At 42.0% G+C, this 27,629-nt stretch overlaps 1 protein-coding gene across 4 annotated transcripts; it reads left to right on the forward strand.

Moving 5' to 3' along the window:
* Positions 1–558: 558 nt before the first annotated feature.
* B3GNT2 (UDP-GlcNAc:betaGal beta-1,3-N-acetylglucosaminyltransferase 2) lies at positions 559–26,061 on the forward strand. Of its 4 annotated transcripts, none has more exons than XM_061461385.1 (2): positions 559–698; positions 23,644–26,061. In XM_061461385.1, exon 2 carries the CDS (start codon positions 23,653–23,655, stop codon positions 24,844–24,846), a length of 1,194 nt encoding a protein of 397 aa, XP_061317369.1. In that variant the 5' UTR covers positions 559–698; positions 23,644–23,652; the 3' UTR covers positions 24,847–26,061. The 4 variants fall into 4 exon arrangements, with proteins under 4 accessions (XP_061317369.1, XP_061317366.1, XP_061317368.1 ...); XM_061461382.1 differs by lacking the exon at positions 559–698 and adding an exon at positions 3,280–3,592; XM_061461384.1 differs by lacking the exon at positions 559–698 and adding an exon at positions 3,878–3,959.
* Positions 26,062–27,629: the final 1,568 nt, after the last annotated feature.

Genomic DNA, 27,629 nt, shown 5'->3' on the forward strand with positions numbered 1-27,629 from the left:
CTTACTGTGGCACCTCACTACCTCACTACCCGTCTCAACAGCTGGATACCAAAACCTCTTTCCCAGCAGGCTCTGTCAAAGAAGCAACAATAACAACAGCAAGAGCTTGGGAACAGCATGTCTGTGTGCTGTTAGGAACTGGTTCTAATTAATTAATGTATAAGGTTGTATCAGGTCATGACACAGCATGGCAGGGCATCAGGTAGATTCGTGTCCTTGAGTTGTTTTCTCCTGTCTCAGTGGCAGTGAGCAACACGGTCTGCTGAAAAGGGAGAGATATAAATAAAATACAATACATATAAATCTGAGAGCAACTGAGGTGCTTCTCTGCAAAGGAGTTGGTTAGCTGGTGCTAGCCAGTGTGCTCGCCTCATCCCTGAAACCCCAGTGGGGACAGGGAGGTGTTATGGCCCCCAGTATGACTGCGTGGGGCAGGAGGGAAGGAGGCTGCTTTGAAGAGAAGCCTGAAGGAGGATGTCATGGCAGGATAGGGGAGAGAGTTGCTTCGTTAGGACTGTTTTGTGCTAACGAGACTTCATTAAACCTGATGACTGACAGAGGAGATTCGAGTTGAGAGCTGGAGCAGTTTTCAGGTGGTTGCGGCAGGCTGAGGCACACTGAAGCTTGGCAGTCCCTACCCCAGGACTGTGCTATGCTCACCATTACTCCTACTGGGTCCTAATAATTCTCAGCATCAGGTAAGAAACCTCCCGAGGCTTAATGATGCATGGATTTGGGGAAGGCCAAGCTGCCCGCGCTCAGGGTAACGGGACTGGAAAGTGAGCCCCTGCCTTACCCCTCGCTGGGGTTTGTAGGGTATAGCTGCACCGAGCACAGCGGGGGTACTGAAGTTAGGCAGTGTTTTGAAAATACACTGTGCTCAGTGGCAATGTCAGTTATAGGTATCTTCCTCCTTTCAGATAATTTTTGAGGCTCAGCTGCCAGTTGGATCAGGGAATATATTTGGATTAAAACACCTCCCCCTCCTTGAGGTTTCACAACACAGCCCCGTGACCAGTTGAGTCGGTGTGATTACAGAGGAGCAGGCACCGCTGTGGGGTGGGACCAGGAGGAGGGAGAAGTGTCCTTCCCCTAAAGACAGCAAGACCATTCTATCACTGGCCAAAACTTACAGCTTCAGTGTGCTTTTCCAGGCTCCTTAGCACCCAGTGTTACATGACACGCTGTTCTGGTTGATTTTTGGCTTCCTCTTTTCTTTATTGATCTCAAAACACATTGTTATGAAATCTCCCATGCAGTGGAGCAAAGTTCCTGGCTGTCAGACGCTTAATTCTCCTTTCAAGCCTTGTGTTACTTACTGAACAAAGATGCTTGCCGATTTAGGGTAACTCCTCCCTTTGCTGTAATCTTTCTACTTCGATGAAAAGGACAGCTTAACTCAGACATGAAGTACATATATAAATATTTGAAGAGGAATGAAATATGCAATGTCCCTCCCAAAGCACTGTGGATAAGGATGTTTCTTTCAGGCTCCTAAAGGAGATTTCTGAGCAGGAGACTCACAGGTTTTCTCTGAGCCTCCAATATGTAATGACACAGAGCTCAGTGCGTGCTATTGGCACTAGTGCTGTTTACCAAACCAGCCTTTATTGCTGTATGTATCAGCTACTGAAGCTTGGGGAAAATGAGTGCTGTAAAATGAAAGTGCATAAATGTGTATTTTTGTGGATCGTGGGGACATGCTTACCTCTCCCCCTGCAATGAAAACAGTTTTTAAGTGACTGCACCAGGTGACATTGGGATAATTGCTTTGGTTTGGGCCTCTCTTTATATTGGATTGAGAATGCAGGTGCTAAAAATAGAAACAAACGGCATGTGTTCATTTTCTTCCTGGACAGGATAAAAAGATGTGAGGTTCACAGTCCAAGGGAGCTGTAAATCTGTCTGCTGGTGGCTATCGATCTGGCCCTGATGAGTCTGAAGACTGTATTCCTTGCTGTAACAGCACACAGTTGTATGTTTTATTTCAGTTAGCATCCTGCGTCTTGGAGATTTCTCTAGTTTGTTTCCATAAGGGTATTTCGCCAGGATTTGTCGTCTCATCAATTTAAGAAGTAAGCAAACAGCAAAGAAGAGGGTTACTAATGAGTGAGTCACGCATGATTAGTATCAGCTCTGGACGGCAAATTGCCAAAATCTGGAGCTCTCAGAAACTTACTTACCAAGAGAAGCACCGAGAGCATAAACCAATCCTTTCCTCCTCCTCCCTCCAGTAACAAAAGCTTTGCGGACCATCACATAAAGCTGAGCCAGTTTCAATTACTTAAAAATGAGAAACCTTATAAAAAGGTGATGTGAAATGTCTTTTTTTTAGCATGGCTTTGATGCTGTGTGGAAAAAAACCCAAAGGAATGAACATTGTCATAAGGCAAGGTAAGTGACCAGCTGCCCCTGTGGCTCTAGAGGCCACCAGCCTGTAAACCTAGGTGGTTTTACCTCAGAAACATGCTTTTATTATTACAGGAGGGAGGGACAGAGGTGCCAGCTCTCCTCCCACTGACGAAGCTGGCAGACATAAATGCACTGGTGTCTGCTTTTCTGCGAGGTCACGCACTGCTCCCTCCTCGTGGGTACGGCCTACAAACTGGGCACCTTCAACTTAGTGGGGAGGCCCCGGGTGACTTCTCTCTCCTCTGCCGCCAGCAATGGCGTGCTTTGCAGCGAACTACTGCTGTCTGGGGACATGCTGGGAACACGCATTTCCCCTTCCGTATGTGTTTTACCTCACGACCTGTGAGGCGTCGAGGGAAAACATGGCGGAAGGGAGCCCGGGCTGCGGGCGGTCACCAAGGCGGCGGGGTCAGGATGAGGGGATAAGCGCCAGCCCTGGGCTCGGAAGCGGTCCCGCAGGACAGGACGGAGAGAGGCGGTGCCGAGGGAGGGGTGGGGGGTAGACTGCGTCCTGCTGGGGAAAAGGCAGGCGAGGCGGCAGTGCCATTACGCCCGCCCGCCCGCTCATTTCCTCAGGGACACAACAGTGCGGCAACCACGGGGACAACTGGGGCCAGAAGGGGTGCAGAGCCCCCCTCCCCCGCTCCGCCAATCCGCTGCGCCGCCGGCCTGGCAGGGGCGTGGCTTCAGCGGGAGAGCCGCTCTCTATGGCTCCGCCCACCTTGCAGCGCGTGGTTGGTAGGCGGGCGGTGCGCGCGCCCCGGCTCGCTCGCGCGCCCGTGCCACAGGGCAACAAGTGAGCGCTTCCCTCTCCTCCGGCGGCGGCCGCCCCGGTACCCGCAGCGCTCCATCGAGGTGACTCTGCCCTCCGCCCCCAGCCCCGCTCCGTCCGCTGGCCCCAAGGAGAGAGTAGGCGGGACGGGAGGGGACCAACCCTCCGCGGTTGCCGCCCCGGCATCACCCTCAGGTGCGGAGCCGACGCCCGGTGCGGGGTCTGGCGGAGCGCGGCAGCCACAGCATGGAGCTCCGCTGGGTGCTGGGGCCGCGGTAGGGCGGCAGGCCGGGGAGGGGGGGACACCCTCACCGCGTTAAGAGGCAGCCGGCGGCCGGACTAAAGCATGGTGGACGTGGAGGCGGCGGCAGGAAGAACCCCGGCAGAGCCCCGCGGCAGCCTGGCAAGGTACGTGCGTGAGGAGGTTTGGTGGCGGCGCTGCCTCCTCGGGGCGCCGCGACGGGGCGTGAGAGGGGAAAACCCATCACTTTCTGCTTAATTTTTACCTTTTTACGCTTGTTTTCCACATCGTGAGATTTCCTCGTAGCGTGTTTGTGTACTGGCAGATACAAGCTGAGGGGAAGCGGTCAGACGTATGTGTTTATTTGGGATCTTTTTTCAGTGTTTTTTTCCCTTTTTTTTTTCAATGTATTTTTCCTCTCCCCGTGGGGGAAGCGACAGGCGGTGGGAAGGGTGGGGTTAAACCGCGCGGACGCGGAATCTCTGCCCTGGCGCACAGGAGCATCGGCAGCCGGCACATGTTGCAACAAACTCGGTGAGAGCGAGGCAGAGGCGCAGGCTGTGGGCATGGGTGCAACTTAAGCCAGCTCAGCCGCGTTGAACGACCGCATGTTCGTCTTCTTTTATTTGTTTTTATACGTTTGTTTTAACGTGGGGAGGAGGAGCTGGTGCTGGAACTGTGAGCTTTTTGCTTCCAGAGAAAACCTGGGACGTGAGGTTGCTGCAGTGCTGGGTGCTGCTGTAATCCTGCCCTTGGCTGGAGGGGAGGGACAGGGGAGAGGACGCAGGCAGGGTAGCGTCCGTCGTGTGTTCTTCGGGGGGGGGGGGGTGTTGGAGGAGCTAGAAGGCTCGCACAGCTCCTGGGATCAGCTAAATTAGTCGGCTTTAACCCAGTCGGTTAATGATTAATGTCTGCTGAGCGTTAGGATGTTGCTGTCATGCTACAGTGCTGAGGTGGTGCCTCTGAGCTACGGACTTCGGTGAACCTGAAAGGGGGGAAATGGTATTTTTTTGGTAGAATTGGCCTGAGTGTATCACGAGATGATGCTTTCTAGCCCTTTGAACTTCCTGAGACATGCCGTACCCCGTCAGGAGGGGACTTCAGGTTACTCGCTGTGGTTGTGGCCAAACTGCAGCTCGCAATTCATTAGTCATCCTGCAAAAATTTATGGTGAAAGTTATTCGAGTAACCCTTTAGGCCGACATCCCAAAATGCTCAGTGCTGTTGGAGTTGATTATTAAACATTAATGTTTAGGTTTAACTGCGCGGAGTAAGAGCTTACTTGGTTCGGTTGGGTGGCTTTTCCCTCCCCCCTTTCTTTTTATATTGGACACAAAGTGGGTTTGGGCACAGAAGAGTTTAATGTGGACGTGGAAGGATGCATGCATAAAATTACATGCTAAATATATAGTCTGAAAGTTGTTGAGGAAGCATGATTATAGCGTTCTCCTGTGAGGAAATTTCTGGTTGATTATTCCTCCCCTGTCTTGACTAAATTCGAGGCTGTCTCTCTTTATCTTCTGAAGTTGCTTAAAACGGTTTCGTGTTCTTGTTGCGGTTCCGCTTTTGCGTCAGGCAGGTTTTCGTGGTGTCACGGAGGGTGTGTGCATGGGTGGGGTGAGGAGAGAGATGGCACTCCGGTGAGTGGTACAGCTGCAGCCGGTCCTTTGCTCGGATGATGAACTGGCTGCTGGCAACTCTGTCTCCTTTTCACCTTCGTGACCCAGCCTGATGCCTGTTGAAACCACCGGGGGAATTGAACTAGCTCCGAATTGTTACCAAATGCGTGGAGAAAACAAAACGGGGAATCAGCTTTTCTCGTTGAGCAGATGTAGTTTCTGATGGTTTGTTTTGATTTCTGTGTTTCTGATTTTCAAGTAAGCAACTTGAAAAGAGAATAGACTCTTTAAAAAAAAAAAACAAAAACCAAAACACACCAAAACCAAACAAAACCCAAAATTGCAGTGGAGATGAAGGTATGGAATCTTTGTCTTGTACTTAAAAATATAGTGCTGTTGGTTAGAATTGAAATCCTTTGGCTTAAAGGAAACACTGATTTTTGCTGCTTGCTTTGAACGTGCAACTTCCTGCCGGAGATGTTGTGCAGTGCCGTTGTGCAGCTATACGAAAGCTACAGACACTGCACGAAGTGATCAGAAAGAGAATTTGGCATTTTTGTCACCTGTGAACTGGTTTTGTTTGGGTTATTGCTTGCTTCTTCTCCCATTGTACTATAAATGGATGAGGAAGACAAGGTACAGCAGCAAGGTAACACTGCTGAAGGGACTTGCTTTGAAGGTTGTGTATTAGGTGGCTGAGAGTGCCAGCTAGCCGTCCGATGATGCCCTGTCTCATAATAGATACAGCTCACCAATCTCCCTAGAGATTGTTCCCAGTGAACACAATGTCACTGGTGGTCAAAAATTTTGTTGCCTTTAAGCTCCTCCTAAATGTTTTAAATACATCTGGGTAATGAAGGTACTGATGAGATAAGTATAAAAGGAGCGCTTGCTCAGAAAGGCTTTAATGAAAAATTGGAAGTGCATAAAGTGGCTTTGTATTCTACACTGAAAAAATAAGTGCGATTGTCTGCATGACTAAGTTACACATTATGTATATGGAGGAAAAAAAAAATGCAGGATTTAAGCGTTCATCTTCTTGCCTACCCATTGGACTCCTTGGAGAACAGTTTCAGAGGAGTACTCCTCCATGGTGACTTGTCAATGCCAAGACCATTAGCAATTGTCATTTTACTGCCACCTGGTGCAGCTGTTTTTACAGTGGGGCTAGCTCTGATAGTGATTTTTCCCTGTTGGCTGCAGGAAGCCACTTAAAGAACAAACGGTGGTGATAAAAGTCTATGTCAGTGCTGATAGTGTTGAAACTTAAAACATAGTCATATGTCTCCTACCACAGCCAATATTGTCATTATCACAACAGTCAAAAAGCAGGGATGGCTTGTCACTGGTAAATGCACTTGACTGAAATCTGTATAGCTGTATTTCTCCAAATTAACTAAAGGAGAGGAAAAAGATTGAGCAGTATCAACTAAAATCCTCAGCCAATTTCTATGGTAACTTGTTCTTTTTCAGCAGATTACTCAGTTTTTGACAAATGTGTCAAATTATCTTGTAAAATCTTTGCTTCAGACAGTTTGTGAAACTTCACAAAGTTAGTTTCTTGATGGGCTGCTTCTGTATGCTGTCACACTTGTGGGTTTTGATGGAAGTGACTGAGCAGCTATCAGAAATGCATCAAGAGCTGATGTTTCGGATCTCTCTTTTACTGCATTCGGTTATGTTTCCTGCTGTAAAAATCTCATTAACTTCTCTTTCAGTTGAAGTATGTGGCTCTAAATAGTAGAGCCTGGTAGATTTCTCATGGGTTTGTCACACACTTAAACTTTTTAAACTGTATAATTCAAAACCCTGCCAAGGATAGGCCAGAGGGGAGCTATTGGCAAAAGTATGCTTACTGTGGCAACAAGGTCATAATAATCTTTTTCATTTAGATTGGTATGTTTTTGTAGGAAGCACAGAATATTGGCGGGGGGGGGGGGGGGGGGAATGTAGGGGAAGGTGTATTTGATTAAAATAATGAGCCTTTTTAACGTGTATAGTTTTCATGTTAATGTTTCTGGAAGGTCATTAGGATTGATCACCTTTCAAAAGCTTAAAACAGTCTTTGTCCATTTCATAGGTGAAGAGTTTGGGACTTTTTGCCTAGTATGTCTATTTTATTTTCTATTACTATACAATAGAAGTACATGAGTAATTTTGAAGCAAGTAGGCATGTATTTGCATTTTGAATTTAAACTTAAAAAAAAAAGTTTTTTCAGGTATACTCAATTCTAACTTTTTATGGTGGTAAAATAACATTTTTAACCAAAGTGTTACCAATTAGTTGAGGAAGAAAGTGCAGTTGTTATAGTAGTGGGCCTGAGAAATCACAGGGTTAGTTTTTGATGTTCCTAGGGTGTTGTAGGCTATGTTCAGATAAGTGCTTCACATGGTCTGGAGAAGGATATATGCCTGTGAATGCAGTTCATAAAAATTACTGATATAACCTCCCTGTTATGCCGTGTTCTGACCTCACAGATACATATTTAGATGTTTTTATCAGTCTACTACTACTTCATAGTTGCATTGCACAATCCTTATGATCTTAAAACCCAGCAAAAAGTAAGCAAGAGAAGATGACGATACAATGAAATGCCCTTCCCATCATTTTATTATAGAATGAATAAACAAATGAAGGGGGGGGGGAATCTGTATGTTCTATTCAGGCACATTTTGCTTTTTACATAGGAAGAACTGACAGCTGTCTTGGGCTTGATTCTGTAATTCTCTTGCATTCTTTTTACTGGTTCATTGAGCCTTCTAGGACTTTAAAGACTACTAAGTAAACCTCCCCGAAACTCCAGATCATGTAAAACCCAGTGAGAAGACTAGATCATTAAAATGTCTTGTGATGAACTGTGCTAAAGAATTATTGAGTTGATGTCTCATGAGAGACAATTAACATTTAAATAAGAAGAATCCCAGTGTGAGGGGTGTGGTGCTGAAATCTTTATAGGGAGAATTGATGAAACAATTTCCATCTGCAGTTGCTTAAGAGAACTTTGTTGTTTGAGAGAAATACAATAGCAAGAGTTGAAAAGTATTTAATTTGGAGCTAGTTTCGATCATCTTTGTAAATAACTTCTGAAATTTAACAGCTGCTTTACTTTAAACTCACAGAAGAGTTACTCTGAGAGTGACTTGACTAAATCACTTCATTTGTAAATCAACTACCAAACTTGAATGAGTCTTGGATTATTTTATTTTTGTGGATGACTATTTTTATTACATTTCCATAAAAGATTAATTCTTGATGGTTTATGAACCACCAGAGGATGTGCATATTTGCATGCTATTTACAGAAGCAATGCAGTATTGGAAGCTGATGTGCCCCACCAGGGTGTGTGTACACATGTGGGATGTTCAGCTTCCACAGACAGCTGCCATTCAGCCTGCACTAGGTTTCCTCCTTACAGCATCTTCATGTAGGTTCGTGCAGTTTTGAGGTATAGCTGCTTTAGCGGCGCTTCTGTCTGCCTCTGTGCCCACAGGCTGTTGTGTGGTGTAGCACAACAGTGCCCCCCAGTCTATTTGTACAGCTGTGTTGTGAGCTGAACCGAGCAACCAAGTGGATTGAGAAAATCCTTTATGTTTGCTTGTCTTTGGGGGTTATACTTAATGTAACACAGTAAGCTTTCCAATTACGGGAATTCATGGACTGGGGAAGGGTGGGGGTTATTTTAATATGATTTAAGGTGTGGTATGGCTGAATGTCAGGTTGTACCATGAATTTATTGCTGTTTCATCTTACTTGAGCAATGATATTTTTAATCTAACATTTGAATGTTAGGAAACAATAATGGAAGGCTATCTTTGGAGTAGAGAATGTTATTGCAAACTTATTGTTGATTTGCTTTTGAATAAAACCAATTAAGAGACATGTAAAACAGCTTAGAGTTGATTACATGAATCACTCAAATGTAATGGATGCTTTGCATTGGTGTGAAAGTAATATGTACAGAAGTAGTTCCTGCTTGGATTTAGATGTGTCTAATTGGGTTACATGCTTATCTGCCATTAACAAAACCAGGAGTCAGCTGCCTAACCTGCTTAAAGATCTTTTACAAAATCCTCCTGGTACTTACATGAATCTTTAGCTGCCTAAAACTGCTGGAGAAATTGTACCTATTTTCTTGATGGTCTGCAATGAGGTTTGTATATTACATCTTACAAGTTTGAAGGAGGAAAATGAACTTCCCTACTTACAGCTCCAGTGATTTTCTGAACTTTAAATGGATTCTTGAGAAAGATTAAAAACCCTTTTTCCCCCCTGTACATGTTAATTACACTTGAAACCAAAACCAATTAAGGCTTTTCATGTATTTGCATTTTAAAATGTAGGCTCTGCATTCTTTAACATTCATTTAGTTCAGTACTGTAAATTCAGAGGCAGATCCTAGAATTTCGATCTGAATATTCACAGTATGAATTTGGTTTGAATTTACTTTTGATGGAGTAATGGCATAGCCCTTGCAGGGAAACCTGATTTGAGATGGCTGGGATGGTGACTGTCCCAGCTGTGTATGCTGTCACCCAGCCACAGACAGCCATGGTAGCACTGGTGTCTGTTTTTATTACTGATTACCCAGTGATAATCAGGGGCAGTAACTTCATCAGACATAGCAAGCTATACCGACCTTGCTTTTGAGACATGGTTTTTAGTAGTGTGGGTTATGTCTGACTTTAACATGGGTGAGAAAACAAAGCAGCAGTAAAATTTTGGTGACCTTGAAGCATGGTGCGTACAAAATGGCTTCATTGACTAAATAATGGTCTCTACGCAAACATGAAAGTGGTTGGGATATGGTTAAGGCAGTATTATTGGTCTGAAGATAAAGCTGGAAAAGATGCCAGGAGGAGATGAATTGTCTTGTTTGTGGAAATTATGGTTATCTGCATCTTGAATGGGAACACTAAATAACCTTTTTTATTTAAAAAGACCTCTTGTCTGTCCAGCAGACATTAATTGTATAAATGTTCATTGAAAGCATCAATCAGGTTTGCAATATGTTACTCATTTTTTATTACCAGAGTTAGCATTGATCAAAGTACTAAGTATTTGGCAAGAGGGCAGTTCATTATCCACTTCTTAGCTTTCTAGTAATTATGATAAGATAACACTCAAATTTAAATGAACCCCTTAACAGAGAGCAGAACACAGTAGGAGTAGCGGAAGTGGGTGGGTCATGCTGGTTCACTGCTAACCCACTGACTTGATTACAAGAATTTAGAGAAATTCGAACCCCAGGGTGTGTCTTGCTGTGGTTGAGGTTGCCAGCCAGGGTAGCCGCATCTGCTGGATCGGGCTTGTCTGTCCCTGCCTGTGGGGATCTCTGGATGAAGGTGGGAACAGCATCAGTAGCATCATGCTGGGGTACCAGTGTGCTGGTAAATGAAAGTTTAAGCTGGGGGAGGCATCTGCTGTGGCCTCGGTTGTGTGAGTCTTGCTCTCTTCTGCACTGTTGCTGGTGTTTGTGCAGCACAGCAGCAAGCAAATCTGGTGATGTGAACTGGCTGAAAACTAATTGCTGCTTTGTTAGGTTCTGTATCATCCTCTTCAGCTGCCTGAACTGACTCATCACACTCATATCAGTGCAAAGTGGGATGGGAATGTGCAGTTTACAGGGGAAGGAGTAAATTACAGGAATGTGTCAGCCCTGACTGAAACTGTTTTAAACCGCCATGAAACTCTACCAACTGACTTGTAATCGATGTGGTGAATGAAATGAATTTTCTCCCAAGAGGTGTTTCTCTGCTGCCACCCAGTTAAACCTCTTCTCTTGATTATTATTTGTTCAAGCTGAAGCCTTCTCAAAGGTATGTAAAAATCTGAAGTTCATAAATGGGAAGTTAGCAGCTCTGGGTTATTCCTAACGAATTGTACAATGTCATAATTCTAAAGCTTGTGGATTTTGGTAGTGGTGTTTTTGGTTTTGTTTTGGTTTTTTTTTAATACTAGATTGGGAAAAACAGGTCACTTTCACTACTGTGGGCCCTCAGATACTGAAGTATTAACCTTTAATATTAGTATTTATGGCAAGTTACGGCTGGGCTTAAACCATGACAAGTTGTTAGTGTACAAGCTCGATATAGAAAAAAAAGAACAAACCCCAAACCCAAAACAATTAACCCAGATCCTTTTTACTCTTAAACAAAAAGCCTCAAACTTTATCACAAGGTTTGATTGGGTTTTGTTTTTTTTCATTCACTTAGGAACACTTTCATAGATGTTTAGTGTGTCTGCAGATATGGCAGCCTAGAACGGTGATATTGGCAGAATGCACTAATGTAGAGACACTGCCATGGTTTAAATTGTTTTATGTAAGTGAGGTGTTCATGTGGAGCTCTGTTGCTTTTTTTTTTATCCCTAGAAACCATGAAATAATTTTTTCATCCCTAGAAAATCATGACTAAACTCCAGTAGTACATGCCAGTAGAAAAATTTGAAGTATACATTAAACCTGGGATTGAATTTAGAGATAACTTTTTTCTAATGACCAGAGGGCTTTTCTTGCATATACCTTGATCTTCTAGAGAAATATTTAAAATAATTCAGATATGAACATTTTTTCAAAAAAAAAACCAAGGATTTAATTTGAACAGGTTAAAAATATATATATTTATATATATTTAGATGTAACTTGCATTGAATTCAATAGGTACACAATATTTAAACATCGGTTTAATTAAACCCAGACCTTTTGAGATGGATATCTGTAACAACATATAGGTAGGGGTTGTAATGATCTAAGGGTTTGTAATGATCTAAGTGATTTACTGGTAGCTGTCTAATTAAGAATGGATGGAAAAAATAGATGACTTTTCTCTTGAAGGTTTTGTGACTATCAGTTTGATTCAGGGTTGGAAGTATCCACTTTGAGGTAGTGGAGATCTGGTGGTATCTCTCCATCTGTCGAGCAAGAATTTAATGTAAATGGTTTTAATGAAATGAAGAAACTTGTTTTCTTGAATTACTTTGTAATGATAGTTTGATGCAGTCTTTATGGGTGTTGCTGCAGTGTTTGAGCAGAAAGATAAAATCAATAAAATATCTGTTTCATAGATGTTATTTTATATAGCATAAGGTGATGCTCTGGTAACTTCCCTTTAACACTGAAGGAGTGAGAGGGAGCAAGGCACTTGGAATTAGTCAAAATGTGACAGGAAGCCTAGTAATGTAACTTTGAAGATTTTGGGATTCTGGTATTCAGAACTTACCATTCAGCAGTAAATAAAAGACTATTCAATCTTAATGCCGCAGTCGGAAGCTGACAGGACGGTCTCAGGACAGCAGTCAAATAAGCTATTAGGGTGGGGAGTTTTGGATTCTCGTGCTTTTGCAAACTTCAGTGTAGTAGGAATTTCCCCACCTTTTTGTAGCAGCTTCTGACAAGATGACTTCTTGAGTTTCATCCTAATATAACTACTGTGAGCAGTGCCTTTAAACGTGTTATCTGATTGCTTTGAGAAGCAAGACTCTGCAGAGAGCAAACCTGCTGACTTGAGGTAGTAGTAGTCGTCAGAGAAATTTAAACGTTTGTAGTGCTCACAGATCTTTTCAGATAGCTGCAGGGCCTGTCTGCATTGCACCTAGAGGAGTTGGTTTCAATGATAATCTGATCGTCTGTCGACAAGGTTGTAGGATGGTGTTCTTAGCTAGTGAAGACAGACTCTTAATCCATGTGATTTGGAGTCTTGGTGAGACCTGGTGGTGGAGCTCAGTCAAATCTGGCTTATGCTATAGAAGAATCTTGTTGTAACATGTGCTCTCTACTTGGTTGTGGTTGCGACTTGGATGAGGTTTGAGAGGCTGCAAGTGGAGTCTTGCTTTGTTATTTCGCTTCAGAACTGTAGCTTATGTTGGTTGCATGATGACTTTGTCTTCTTTCTGTATAGAGTAACTGCACAGGCCTTTTTTGAAGCAGCTGCCTAGAATGTTTGGAAGGTGTCCTATGGATCATAGGAAACAGGAGATGATATAGCTTACATAATTAAGCCATTTTGTTTGTATTTACATGGTGGATCACTCTCAGCCTGTGTAGAGAAACCTGTTCCTCAGTTTAAAGTCTCGGTGTTTCACAAAACTGGGCTGAAAGTTACAAGTCTAGATTGTATTTGGAGAAAATGCCATGTATTTATTTATACTGCTGCACTTAAAATTCTGTAAAGCATAAGGTTATGTTTTCTTGCATTTCTAAGATTTGTATGTTGTATAATAACCTTCATGAGATGTTTTTGTAACATTATAAAGTTGCAACGATGATGTTAATTTCTACCTTATGTGCTGTTTGAGGCTATTCCTTGATTAATGCATTCAATCCACCTTAGGAAACATAACCCCAATAGGCTTCTTGAAACGTCATCTTTATAAAATGGTAGCTCGTACAAGAATGAATGAGAAGGGAGAGCTGTTTAGATATGGACTCTTGCTTTAGTGCTTGATAAAGTCGGCCAGTGTTTAGGGATAGGTTCTTTCATTTTTCACCATAGTGTTTCCTTGGCTGATGGCAAAAGTTTGGATTGTTGAAAACAAGTTTGCGGGCCTCCTTTTCATGATTAAAACGATGGGCTTGTCAATACTACATTAAAACATCTTGCAGGTCTGCATTGAAGCCAGTAAATTAGCATTGGATTGAATAGTACATGTTCATTAGATCAGCTTGTCTTAAGTATATTTATCACTAAAGAAACAAAAAGTTTCTATAGAATACTGGATTAAATGCCACATGGAGCGAGACATTTTTGTGTGTGGGGAAGTTGCAACAGTTTATATCTTTCCTGTTTTTTAACACCATCTCAGTTGGAAACCAGGGTTTCTCACCCATCTGTGTGCAGACATATGTTTATTCAGCATATTTTTAGAAGCTGATTCTAAGCTCTTATCCCTGTGACTGCAAATGTGATGTGCCAAATGAATTGGGAATGAACGGTGCAGTTATTTCCTGAAGTCTGTAGGTAGCTCCAAGTGTTGTTGCTGCTGCTGGACAAGTTTTTGTTGTGATTGCCCCTGGCAATGTAGAACTCTAAAAACTACCAGTGAAGCTGAGAGGCGTTATTGCAAAGCAAGAGCACTTTTGAAAACTCTTCTGTAGAAATAGAGCAACAAATGGCTGTCAAGAAAGGAGGCACAGTGGAGGGCTCTGTCCTTCTGGCTAGGGTGACTCCCATGCTTGGAGATGGCTTTCATTCATGTAAGAGGCTTCAGTTCTTCCGTACCAGTTTCAGACTTGAAAAGACAGTCTTGAGATTGTAACCTAAAAGATCAACCAGTGGTAGAGCTGGTGGTTCAACTTTATCATAGCCATTGTAAAACTGCTTTGTAAAGCAGATGAATTACATGGATGAGGGTTAGGTGGAGTGGAAAATGGTGAGTAACAATGAAGCAGTATCTTTAAGGCAAAGGATGGAATTGAGCAGATAACCAGTGCTTGTTTCATTGGAAGACTGGCAACTGTTTAACAATCCTCCTTTACTCTGGCAGTTTCGAATTCATTTTAATGTAGTTTATGAGGATTTTACTAATTGTTTTCATCACTCTGTCTCAGAAGAGAGGAGCAGAATCCATCTGGGAATGGAGTTATGGCATGGATAACAGAAGCAAAGTAAGAGGTGTAGCACGAAACTGATTAAATTGCTTATAGATTCCATGTAGTGTATGCTTCATTCCGTTAAGTTGTAGGACATGGTCTGGGAGTAGCAAGATTAGTTAAGTTTAATATTTGGAATATTGAGGCTTCAGTTGCAGTTAATCTTTTTACCTGACAGCCAAAAGAAGTGTTGATTAGTGATAATTTCAGTGGTAAAATTTGTGGGTGCTGGAAACTGTTTTGAGGAGATGCAGCTTCATTATGAGTTACAAGACAGTGATGACTTCCCTGATAAACTAAATGGCAAAAGCTCAGCATCATCCACCTACTGTGAGGGTCTTGGACGACCAGTTACATATGTAGGTGTTTCAAATGAGGCATCTTTCTAAGCTAATGGGAGTACACAGAGGTGTGTGTGGCAAAGTTCCTTCTCAAATGTGGGGGTTGTTTTGGAAGTAATCTCTATTTAAAGCTTAGCAAGACTGAGTATACTGTGACCCTTGCCCCTTATACCCATCCCCATTGATACATGGCTCTAAAAATGTTTCCGCAAATCTTTGTGAGCTTTTAGTGCTAAATGCTTTTTTGTTGTTGTTGCCATATCAAAAAATGACCTAACAGAAGAGTGTGTGTGGGGGGAAGACAAGGTTAGTCAGAAGTGCAAAATAGTTCCAGAAATAAAATGGCTATGACTTTTATCATGGTAAAAGAGGAACAGAGGAGAAAGGTTTGTTTTATACCTGGTATGGCAAATGTACATAGAGAAAATAACTACAATTTTTTAATGTTGTGTTTTCCAAGAGTTCCCCTCTTGTGTGGCAATAGGAAAGCAAATAATTCCAAGTTCTTGCTGTGTGGAAAATTAATCACCAGTGGAATTCATAAAAGTCAAAATGCATTCAAAGAGGGTTTGGGCAAAGTGAGATTAGGTACAACAGCAGTAATAAAACATGCTCTAAATGCAGTTCCTGGTCCTCTTAATACCTTACTGCAGAAATCCAGGTGAGTGTTACTAGGGAGATGCTTCACTGTGCCATTGGAGGTTTTGGGTGTAGTTTTTGGTTGGTTTGCTTTTGGGGCTTTTGGTGTGTGCTTTGAGCAAAATGTGCTGAAGATGACCAGTGGGAAGCCAGAATATGAAGCTAGGTTGCCTTTTATTCAAACTCGCTAGTTCTTATGCCTTGGGCTGCGTTTTAAGAAAATAGAAGCGCAACCTTCCCTGGTCTTGCTATTTACTTGCATCTTGAAATTCCATGTCTAAGTTGTGCTGGCGTCTTTGAGTATTAAAATATTGGAAGAGTATGATTTCTCCCAAAACTAAGTAGTATGCTGGAAGATGACTCAAAGCAGGTATATGAAATTAATTAATGTTAAACATTAGCTGCTCTGACTGACATTCCACTTTTTGGTACGTTGTGTAGTGTGTTATCTCTCTTAACTTTCCTTCAACTGGAACATTGTTTCAGACCCTGGTCTTGAAGAACACAGAAAAGAGGGACTATTATTAGTTGGTAGCCACTGTGATGTGCTTCTGCAAAAGCAGAATACTGATATCTGTTCAATATTTGACAGTTCTTATTATGATCTTAATGACTATTGTGTAAAACTGAACTTCCGTAAAGTCCTGAGGTAGAAAAAGTTACCTGATTGTGTTGCTAGAAAAAGAAATAGTGTCCAAGTTCTTTAAAGCTGGAAACAGCACAGACTTTTTATAACAGCCTGAGGCTCTTTAACATCTTCATAGTCTAAAACTGTGGTGTTTCTCAGTCTTTTGACCCCTGAGTAGAACTGATATTGGAAGAACTGGTGCATCTCACAAGGGGTTAGAGGGACTATGTATGGCTTGTGATGTGTTTAATAGTATCTTAAGAACCATAGTGTTGCTATTGCATTCTAGCACTACCGGAACTTGTGCTCTATGTAGAACTGCTGTAAGGGATATCAGGCTTCAAAATGAAGTTACATGGTGAGACCCAAGTCTGCCATAGCCTTGGTTATAGCTAGCCTCTGGAGAGAGAAAGGTGGCAGGATCTGATGGATACCTGAATTACAGCTTTGTTTTGCCAAATTCCTGATAGTTGAGCCCTGGACTAGTAGAATGATAGGTGTCATACCTGCAAGAAATAAGGATTATCTTATCTTTTGTCAGCCCCAGTGAATAAGTAGAGTTTTAATGCTTGGGTTTGGCAGTCAAATAATGTAGACGGGTTGTTCAGCCCACTTAGAAAATACAGGATAATTCTTATCTCCAGTGGAAGATACAGATATTTGCAGTTCAAGGTCATGGCTTCTGGCAGACTTGAAGAAGGTGGAGAAGTTACACGTCTTACCTTGCATCTATGCAGTCTGTTCAAAGTCTGGTGTTACATGGCTGAGTATAATGTCATTTTTGATGATGCTAGATAGCCTCTTATTAGAGGGTGAATGGGATTATGAATCCAGAACCAAGGCTCAGTTCCTGGTGTGTTGTCATCCCTGATGAAGAGGGGACATCTGTCTGCTCCCTTACTCTCTGTTGTGTGCTTTCTCTGTAGCTGCTGTGGTGCTTATCTGTTGTGCATCTCTGGTCATTGTTAGTTTTCTGCTGGGTTAGTGATGTGAACTGATTTATGTAGAGGCCTGGCAGAGCACCAGAGCCAGTGTGAGGGAGGGATTGGGCCTGAGTTCTTGGAGTCGGAAAGGGAGGAGGAGAAAGTCTCCATCAAAAGGAGAGGTCAGGCGATTAGATCGGTTCAGATGCTGGTAGATCCACAGCCTGGGACGTCTGCAAGAGGTGAGGGTTGAGGCAGGTAGTACAGTTAAACATTGTTCTTTAATCTTGTGGTTGCAGGAGTGTGCCTAGATTTGGTTTAGTGCCTTGAAGTACAGCTCTGCTGCTATGGCTGCATCTGCTGTGGAGCACTTTGTGAGTGCAGGAATGCTTATGCAGATATATGCAGTGTGGGAAGGAACACTACCTGAGGTAGCCCACATTGTGTTATCTAATATTCCTTTCATAGTGGAATTGTTAATTGTCAATGCTAAATATTCAAGCTGGTTTAAGGGAGTTTTGCTTTGGGTGGTTTGCTTAGCTGCGAATCCCTATGATACGCTATTGAGACTGCTTACTTGATAGTCACAGCTTGCTTCTACTGCTGTTGAACTTTCATGTTGAGATTTGAGGTTAATAAATATTCATAAGTAAAAGCATAAAGACAGAATGTCTTAATAGCAAAGGACTTGTGTTGGAGAGAAAAAATTGATGGTTGATACATATAGAAACACCATTTAAACTTATTTTTAAATAGAGTTATAACCTTGAAAATGGCAGTCTTACTTGCCATTTGCTCCTTGAAACTTTCCTTTATGTAACAAACAGGAATACTGTGTTTTGTTCATCTTGCTGGAGGAGCTTGCGGTGTATGCTGGTGCTGGGCAGTGGAAGGCAGCACAGGTCAGTTATTACCACAGGCTGCACTGCCTTTTGAAAGCAAACTAATACCCTTGTAGCCGCTGTTGAAGGCTGGGGTGTGTGAACCCAGTTGCTGACCTGAAGATGCTTTTGAGGATCCTTGCTGGGTAGTGCTGCATTACATTATGCTCAGTGGTGCTGCTAACAAAACTTACCCCTGTATTTGAGAAGGGAAATGATGGAGCCTGTCTGCAGTAACAAGTAGTATCTTTTTAGGTGTTAAGCTTTAAATAGTCACCAGCATTCTGATTGCATAATTTATCGTGGGCTTCAGCACTTATGAGCAAGGAAGATGACTTTTCTCAGTATAAAGACACATGAGGTTACGGTTGCTTTCCCTTTTTTAGCTGTCTTCTGAAGGCTTGTTCTTTGATTTCATGCTATAGGTATACTCTCATTGCATTGCAAGTGGGAGCTTGGGATGGATACTGTGTGGAGTGCTGCAGAAGAAGCTTCAATGTACACTCGGGTATCTTAGAGGCTCTGCTGATTGGGAACCTAAATATCAATAAAAGTCAACATACATGATCAATATTTGGTGTATGAATATATGGTTCTTTGTCAGTCAGGTCGCTATATAGAGACTTGGAGTAAAAGAAAGTTCTCATTTAGGAAAGTGGTGTTCCTGAAGTTGTCTTATGATATCTCAGTTAATGTGTAAGCAACCAGTTAATCCTCTGGCATTTTAAACACTCAGTGGGTGTTCCATTGAATATAAGCAGAATGAAATAAGTTAGCTACAAAGCTGGTGTGACTTTTCAGGAAAGAGGGCTTTTGCTTCATTGCTAAACTTGGTAGGATTGACTGTCAAAAAAGTATTAATTTGCCACTTGTGTTCATGCTCATGGGTGCCCTCCTTTGTTTTGATGGTATTTCTAAAAGAGTACCTGCTACCTTGAAGATTTTACCATCTATGGTAACATCTTTAACTCAAATCCTTGCTTAAAAACTGTAGGAAAGAAAAACTTCATTGTTCAGGGTGGTGATTCAGATTGGGATGTTGAAGCAAGTTCCATTCTTTAGAGTTCCTTTTTGGCTTTATTGTAGGCTGCACACAGTGACTGCAAATCTAGGTGTGTTTGTTTTGGTATCTTGCTGTAGAAGAGTAGTCAGTGCACCCTCTGAATCCACTGTGTTTCATGGCCTCTATCCTAGGGAGGATTGCTTTTTCTGAACTTGTAAATATACTTTGGGTTTTTTTTTAGCCAATTCTTTGCAACTTTGCTTTTTCCTCTTGCCTTTTTGTCTCCTACAGTTAAACCTCAGTAGAGGTTTAGGATTGTTTATGTGCATAGTGACATGTTAGTAGCATCAGTTAAAAAGCTAAAACTGTCATCACATGTTTCGCATTCTAGCTTTGTGAAGTCATTACGGAAAATCAAGTGCTACAACAGGGCTAATCAAATTCTGCAGGATCCCAGCTCCAGTGCGTGTGAAGTTCAGACTGATACCGCATGCGCGCTACGTTAGGGGCTGGTACGCTTGGATATATTTGTTTTTGGTTTTGGCCTCCTTCCAATGTAACTCTGGTCAGGGGGCATCATGGCCCCTGTTTGTGTAAAGTCTTGCTTTCAGAAAAGACTCTCATACGTAATTAATTTGTGGGACTAGATGGAGTGTGCATACTCGATGTTCAAGGAGCATTTGGACAATGCTCTTGGATATATATGGTTTTAACTTTTAGGTTGCCCTTGTGGAGTCAAGAGTTGGATTTGAGCCTCATGGGTCCCTTCCAGCTCAGGAGAGTGATTTCTGTTCTCATTTCAGACCAGCTATTGTAGACTTCTGAGCAGGTTCCTTGCAGGCTTTTGCAATACATTCACTCTTGAGATAAAGCATAAAATAATACTGTTTAAAAGCCACCTGTGAACAGTTTCTCATTATTTGCATTAATGTTATTTGGATTTAAAGGCATTTGGAATCTATTTGTAGATCACAGCTTCTTTGTAATACCTATTTTCTTCTGTTGTTGTTCATTGTGTTTTATCGATTGTTGCCTGCTCCCCCAGTGAAGCTGTTTTTCTTGCCAGGTTCCACTAGCCTGCCATTCCCATCCATCTTTTGATTTTGGTGCTGCTTTTGTGGCTTCATAAATCTGTTCCCTTCTATCAATACCTTAGTTTTTACTGAGTGAAGTGTAAAAGAGTGGACTGGAGCTGAAGAGGGCAACTCCTTTCTGCCCTCCTCACCTCTCCCATTTCTGCAGAATCAAACTTTCCAAATACAGTTTCTGTAGCAGGACCTTGTTTTATGCAGAGTATAGTTAATGTTAACTTTTTTTCCCTAGCCACATGGGTGTTTTCTAAAGGCTTTGAACAAACTGACTTTATGTATGCAGTGATACTGACGCAGAACTCCACGCAGCTGGAAGCTGCATAAGCAGAAATGTGATGATTTGTACAAACTTGAACTGGTTGCTAAAATGGTCTTCACATCAGTGTGGCTGAGAGGTTGAAAATGGGCAGTGAGAAACTGTGTCAGATTATCTCTGAGTGTAGGTAACTCTTCACCTTCCCCGCTGAAGTTGGAATAAATTTGTTGTATTTTCTGTTTTTCAGGATCTGTGTGTATTGTGATTCTCTTTACTGACATACAGTGTTTACTCTCATGTTCTGCTTTTTATGCCCCTTTTTTAACACCTAAAGCAGCAGGATTTTTTTCAAATGGAGTGTTGCTTTGTACTGCTTGCCTCAGTTCTTCAACAGCACTTAGTATAAAAAAATGCATTGGATAGATTTAAGTGTGAACCCAGTCACTTTTAGTTTGGTTTTGGCTTTCCTAACATATCTTCCATTCTCAGCAGTCAAAAAAGGTAGCTGGGAATTCTTGTAATATTAGAAGAAACTATTACTGGAATAGGAGAAGGGTTTTTGTGATGTGTCTGGATTGCTGTCACCAAGCTGTAAGTAGGAAATGAGTGCTGTCTTGTATTCCACAATGCTGCTCCTTAGCAAGCTGCCCTGTGCACAAAATCTCCATCGTGCTGGTGCTTTGGTCAATCATTAGTGTCAGCAAAGCAGATGAAGAAATGAGATTTGCCTTGAGACCGTATGGTGTGTTTACTTGGAGGGGGAGGGTGGGGAACAAACCAACAACAAAGCCAACAACCGAATACCCCCAAACAAAAAAGCCAATTACCCCACTAGCAACATTACAAATGGAGCATACCCCTCCATTGTGATTGATTAAAAACCCACATGTTGACAGCTTTTGGTTATCAAAAAGACTGAAAGTCATACTGGAAGTACTTACACGTGGGTCTGATAGCATTTACTGTACTTTATGTGATGGAACCACAGTCGTCTTGGGAGACTCTACCAATTCTAGCAGTAAATGGAGATCTTTCTGTGTGAGTTCCCTGCCTCCTTTGCTGCAGGGGATTGCAAGGCTACACCTGAAAGCCACGAAGATTAGAAGTGAAATGCTTACCCAGGAGACTTAATGATTTGAAGGATTTTGTAAAGTGATTGAAATAAAGTCTTTGCAAATGGTGTCGCATTGTCTTCAAAACAGTCAAGCACCCAGATGAGTTAGAGGTGTTGAATACTCATAGTTTAGTAGCTGGGGGATGTGACAGATAAACTGTGATATCCTGGAAAATGAGGCTCCTGACAATCCTGTGTTTGTTAACTGTTACTGGTGGGGGAGCTTTTTGTTCTAGTGAGAAGTGCTGTAGAGGATGGGGTACATAAGCATTGATTTGATGTACATGCTGAACTGCATGGAGTAGCACAAAGCACAGGACAGCTGCTTCTCCCCTTGTACTGGAATGGAAGAAAACCAGTATATAATGACCTGGTTTTAGTGGAAGCTGCTGTGGCAGTTGGAAAAGGAAGAGACAGTTTCTGTGAATTCTGTGTGGCCAAGCCAGTGCTTTCTGACAGTTCAGTTGTTTATCTTAAATGATGGCACTGACCACACGGTTTTGGTTTTGAGGTGTAGAAGGAAACTGCTTTAAAGTTAAAACAGCAAACTTTATAGCTGCCTGCGAACTGGATGTTAAATAACGTAGATCTGGCCTGAGTGTATGCACAGATAAATATGCAGATGCATGATGTCAAATGAAGGAAGAGCAGGGATTTTTTGCTGAGTAGTCCATTGTGTCTAGGAGTGGCTTTTTGTTTAAATTCCAAAGTTACTCCCCTTCCTCTAGATTTAATGACAATCCAGGGGTCAAATGAGAGGAAAAGAGTTTACTGATTATTTACTGGCCGCTTTCTTATACTAACTTTACATGTCACTTGCTGAGGAAAAAAGAAAGCAAGACTGGTCAAACCAGAAGAGACCAAGGGTCAGTCTAGCTCACGTGCCTGGTGATGACTGGAAATAAGATGAAGAGCAAGTACAAGGTGTACTTCTCCAGTGTACCTTCCTGACTACTGTTGCCCTGTGACTTCAGGAGCTCTGAGGCAATGTTGGCAGCTGTGCTTTTAACAGTGATTGCAAATCATTTTCATGAGGTTTTTCTGGTCTTCCAGTATACTTCTGGCTGATGAAAGCATCTTCAGCAGTGAGTTCTGTATCTGACTTCAGTGTAATCTTACTTTCTTACTAATTCTGAATTATTTTCTAGTCTGACTTCCCAACTTAGAAGGGCTTGCTGCTTGTACATTGATATACCCCATGGCTAGTAAACAGATAAGCACCCCTTCAGAAGAACACCTTGTTTTCACGTTGCTCCTTGCACCTTTTATTCTGACAGCTGTGGAAGAAAGAGGGGTTGATCCCTTCCTCTCAGTAAAAAATGGAGATGGGCTCTAGAATAACCTTTGCTTACAGCAGGGAGAGGTACACTTACAGTTCCTGGTCTTAAATGAATAGGAAACCTCTCCTTTTTTCATTTCTTCTCTGTTTCTATTTCCTTCCTTATTACACTTTCACTTTCTGGTGCCATTCACTTCCTTTTCCAGTTGGAGAGAGGAGAAAAAACTATTGGCATTCATGTTCTTTTATCTCTGCAGAGAGCTGAATACCAGCAATGCAGTAGCCTGTTTTGTCAGCCTCTCTCCCAAGGAACAGCCAAGTGAAACGGACAGAAACTAATTGTGTGCTTTAAAATTCAGCTCTGCCTGTTACGTATTTGGAAGGCATAAGAATGCGAGTATAAAAGCTTGAAACTTAGTTTAAAAATAACTGACCTTATCATATAGCAATTTATTCTATACCCTTAAGCTCACCTTACTAACAGGAAAAAAATGTTTCTCTGCCTTTGCCAAGCTGAGGGCTCGGATTCTAATTACTGTACAGACCAGTGTTTAAAGGAGACTTAAATGACAAACAAAACCTGCTGGCTGGCTTAGAGACGGCAAAATGTTCTGTAAAATTCCTAAGTAACAAATGGCAACTTTACGTTCTTACCAGCTTTTTGTTGTGCACACCTACAGCTAGTAGGTGCAGTCTTAGAGGTAGGTTAGTTTTTGCTGGGGGGTGGGGGGGTGGTAGGTAACCTCTGGTTTTAGGCTACTAACTTGTCTGTTCTTTGTCTGAAAGTAGTTTGTGGGTTTGAGATGAAGGACTTGATAGGAAAGCTAAAATTCTATTGTTTTTGTTCCTCTTTCCAGATATGAGAAATGAGTGTTGGACGCAGAAGATTAAAGCTGCTGGGAATTCTGATGATGGTAAACATTTTTATTTATGTGATTGTGGAAGTCTCAAAAAGTGGCAGCCAAGAGAAGAATGCAAAAGGACGTGTTATTATACCACGCAACAAGTTCTGGAGGAAATACACTCCTCACAAAGCGTATTGGAACAGACAGCAACAGAAGCTTGAGCTGCTCTACAACCCTATTCTGACCTTGCTTTCCAATATGACTGTGGAAGAGAACTTAGTTTCTAATGCGAGCGTTCTCAATTCCTGTGACCCTGACCCATGGGTAGCTTCAGAGGTTAGTGACTTTGCAAACTTGCCAGACAGATTCAAAGACTTTCTACTGTACTTGAGATGTAGAAATTATTCGTTATTAATGGATCAGCCAAACAAGTGCAAACATAAACCTTTTTTGCTGCTGGCTATTAAGTCGCTTACACCGCATTTTGATAGAAGGCAAGCCATTAGGGAATCCTGGGGCAAAGAAATCAAATCGGGGGATGTGACAGTCAGAAGGGTCTTCTTACTTGGACAGACACCACCAGAGGATAATTTCCCTGATCTTTCAGACATGATAAGATTTGAAAGTGAAACCCACCAAGACATTCTCCTCTGGAACTACAGAGACACTTTCTTCAATTTAACTCTGAAAGAGGTGCTGTTTCTCAAGTGGGTCAGCAGCAGTTGTGCAGATGTCCAGTTTATTTTTAAGGGTGATGATGATGTTTTTGTGAATACCAATCAGATCCTGGATTACTTGAAGAGCTTAACAAAGGACAAAGCTAAAGACTTATTTATAGGCGATGTGATCAAAGATGCTGGACCTCACAGAGAAAAAAAATTGAAGTACTACATCCCAGAAAGTGTTTATGAAGGGTCATATCCTCCGTATGCAGGAGGTGGTGGGTTTCTGTACTCTGGTGATCTGGCATTGAGACTTAATAATGCATCTGACCAGGTACTCCTTTACCCTATTGATGATGTTTATACTGGAATGTGCCTTCAGAAGCTTGGGCTTGCTCCGGAAAAACACAAAGGCTTCAAAACATTTGATATTGAAGAGAAATACAGAAATAACATATGTTCCTACACAAACTTAATGTTAGTACATAGTAGAAAACCTCAAGAAATGATTAAGATTTGGACACGCTTGCAAGATCCACACTTAAATTGTTAAAGCAATGTGCATAAGTGTCTTAAGTACAAATAACTTTCCCAGGTTGGGTCTGACTTTCTTGGTGGACCAGTGAAGCTCTGTTTTAATAGTTTAATTTTCTCTGAAAACTTTTTCCAGTACTTCTGAAGATAAGAATAATACTAAAGTTTGACTTGATGGCTTGAAGACTTGGTCCTGACTTTTCCACTGTCCTGGTGGTCATAATGTTTCAATATTTGTCTTAATTTGAAAAAGGACTTCAAGGCTATAACTAGCTGTCAGTGACTGGTTAGCTGTATTGGAAACAGGGATTGCCTACTACAATGCATCTTTCGTGAACTGTGATGGTGGAAGATAATTTTTCCTCGAGTAGTGTCTGTGTGTGGGTGCTTGGAAACCACTGTCAGATTGAAAATTCACAAATTGAAAGGATGTAGTTTTAAGTATGAAACACTCTTACGAGACTTCAACTGTTGGATTTTGTAGTTTATGGGTTTCAGTCTTTTTGCACCCTGGAACAGTGTTTTCTCCTTTACTTATGATATTTTGTGCAAAGCGTGCCTGCGTCTGAAGGATTTACCCTTTTATTAGATGATGCTGTTGGGAATACCCCATAAAAGAGCTGAATATATAAGGAATAGAAAGAACAGATTTTGTTTGGGGCTGGGCAATAGGTACAGTTAGGTCTGCCCCAAGCTTACAGGAGGTAAAGCTGACTTGTTGCTCATGTTGCTTATGTGAAAAGCTACTCTGGTCAGTCCTTGCTTTCTGTTTTGGCACTAAATGTGGTCAGGTAGCTTGACTTGATGCAAGTAACTGAAATTGCACATTGCTTACGAGAGCATGGTTTGGATCTCCTATAAAGCGGTAGCAAATCTAGAATTGTGCAGATCCTAAGAGTTTGGGATTTTGAAACAAACTTTGAAGTTGCATGATGTCTCATGTAGAGTTAAACATGTTCTCAAAACTCAGAACTTCTGTATTTCCACATTTGCTTATAAGAGTTATTCTAAATAGTGGTTGCTTCCTTTGTATGTGTAGAAGTGCCTGTCTATTTATTGTTCAGATTGAAGACCAAAACATTTTCTTAAATATATTTTGTGTAACGTTTTATTTGTATAGTGTTGTCACTCGGATATTTAAATAGAGCATGATATTTTAAATCTGAGATGTGTAACATGTTAAACAAAGCTAATTGTTATTTTTGAATTTGAAAAATAAAATGTGATTTAAATATTTCTTGGAATGCTTCATTTGAGACATAACGTTGACTTGCAGGGCAGTTGCGCTCTACTGCGTGGCGTTCAGTAACAACACATTTCAGAAGCAAAAGGCTCTTATTTGGCAAATTAATGCTTGCGTAGCAGACTATCAGGAAACTGTTGTTGCAGTTGTGTATGGGTTTCTTAGATGCTGTAATAGATGGGCAACTTGGGCAAAAGCAAGGGAACATGAAGTGCCGTAGGAAAAATAGTGTGTACAGAAATAATTGCCTGTACAATAACACTGCTTGTACAATTGAAAGGAATCAAGGAATAGATTGAATGGCTGGCACTTCAGGTTTTGCTTGAAATAACTTGGCAGCCACAAGTTCTTTGGTTCCTTCACCTGCTTTCTTCTTTTCTTCCTTCTTTGACTTTAAAGAAGGTGACTTTTTTTGTCTGGGGAAAGGTGAGTGGTCTGGTCTTCCACCCTTGTGTTCTGTAGATGTTCACGATGACGCCAACCAACATAGATTGAAGATGGTCTGTGCTCTGGTATTGTGCTGTGAGGTTTGGCCTCGGTGCCTTGTCGTTCCTCATAGGGAATTGCACCTGTCTGAATGAGCTGCAGGTTTTACTGTACATGTGCTGCTTCCTGCCCTGTTCTTCCTGGCCATGCTCAGCACCCTGTTTCCTTTTAAATGTTAGTGGGATTTTTGTCAGGAGTTTGGGCCAGGTGAAAGGAAAGTTGTGCTAATGATGGGGAATGCAAGTGGAGATACGGTGTTAAGATTCTGTATGGACTACAGAGAGAGGAAGAGGAGGGTACTGTGGGTGGGTAGAGACATGGTGGGGAGGGAGAGGCAAGTGAGCACTAAAGGTAGTCAGGAGGACAAGGGAAGGATCAGACTCAACCAAGAGCAGGTTGCAAGAACAAAGGGACAGGAAAAGAGCCCAAGAATTCAATCATATGAGTAAGAGAGGGTGGAGTGCACATGTGATATTAACTTGTTAGTGAAGTGGGTGGGATTGGTGGAGTGGCAGCATTAATTAATTACTTCATACCCTTCCTGTAACCAGGAGATTAAAACCAGGCCTCCTGTGTAGGGCGCAACTAAGGGAAAACAGGCTAAATGGTACTTAGCAAGGAGGAATGCTGTGAGAAAGCATCTACCTGCCTTATGAAGTGATAAGAGAGAGAGGGGAGAGAAGAGACTGATGAGCAGGTGGCCTCAGTGAGCTAAATAAGTAAGAGGCACAGGTGAAGAAATTGGGCAGACTGGTTTTGCTTACACTGGGTGTGGAGACGCACTGGTGACTGTACTGTCCCATTGGATCTCCAGTCCACTCCCATGGAGAAAGAATTGTCTTGACTAAGAATTGGGAGTGTGTGGAGTAACAAGCAAAATAAAGAAGAGCAGAGATAAGGAAATGGAAAGCAACCAAAAGAAACAACATGAGGTGGGAAAGGGATCTGGCGACAGATGGGAAATGGAAGATGAAAAGTCTTTAAAAAGCAGATACAGTATTAGGTTGTTGTATCTTGCTTTGGTTGTGTTGCATTTTGCTTATTTCCCTGGTGTGGTAAAGTAGTTAAATCGT

This window comes from Pezoporus flaviventris, unplaced genomic scaffold (assembly GCF_033815535.1).
Source record: "Pezoporus flaviventris isolate CSIRO_AGI_PZ_B2104156 unplaced genomic scaffold, CSIRO_AGI_Pfla_v1 ptg000031l, whole genome shotgun sequence".
NCBI lineage: Eukaryota > Metazoa > Chordata > Aves > Psittaciformes > Psittacidae > Pezoporus > Pezoporus flaviventris.

Excerpts from the sequence above, each read along its gene's own strand:
- B3GNT2 (XM_061461385.1), top strand. The coding sequence starts at position 23,653 with ATGAGTGTTGGACGCAGAAGATTAAAGCTGCTGGGAATTCTGATGATG.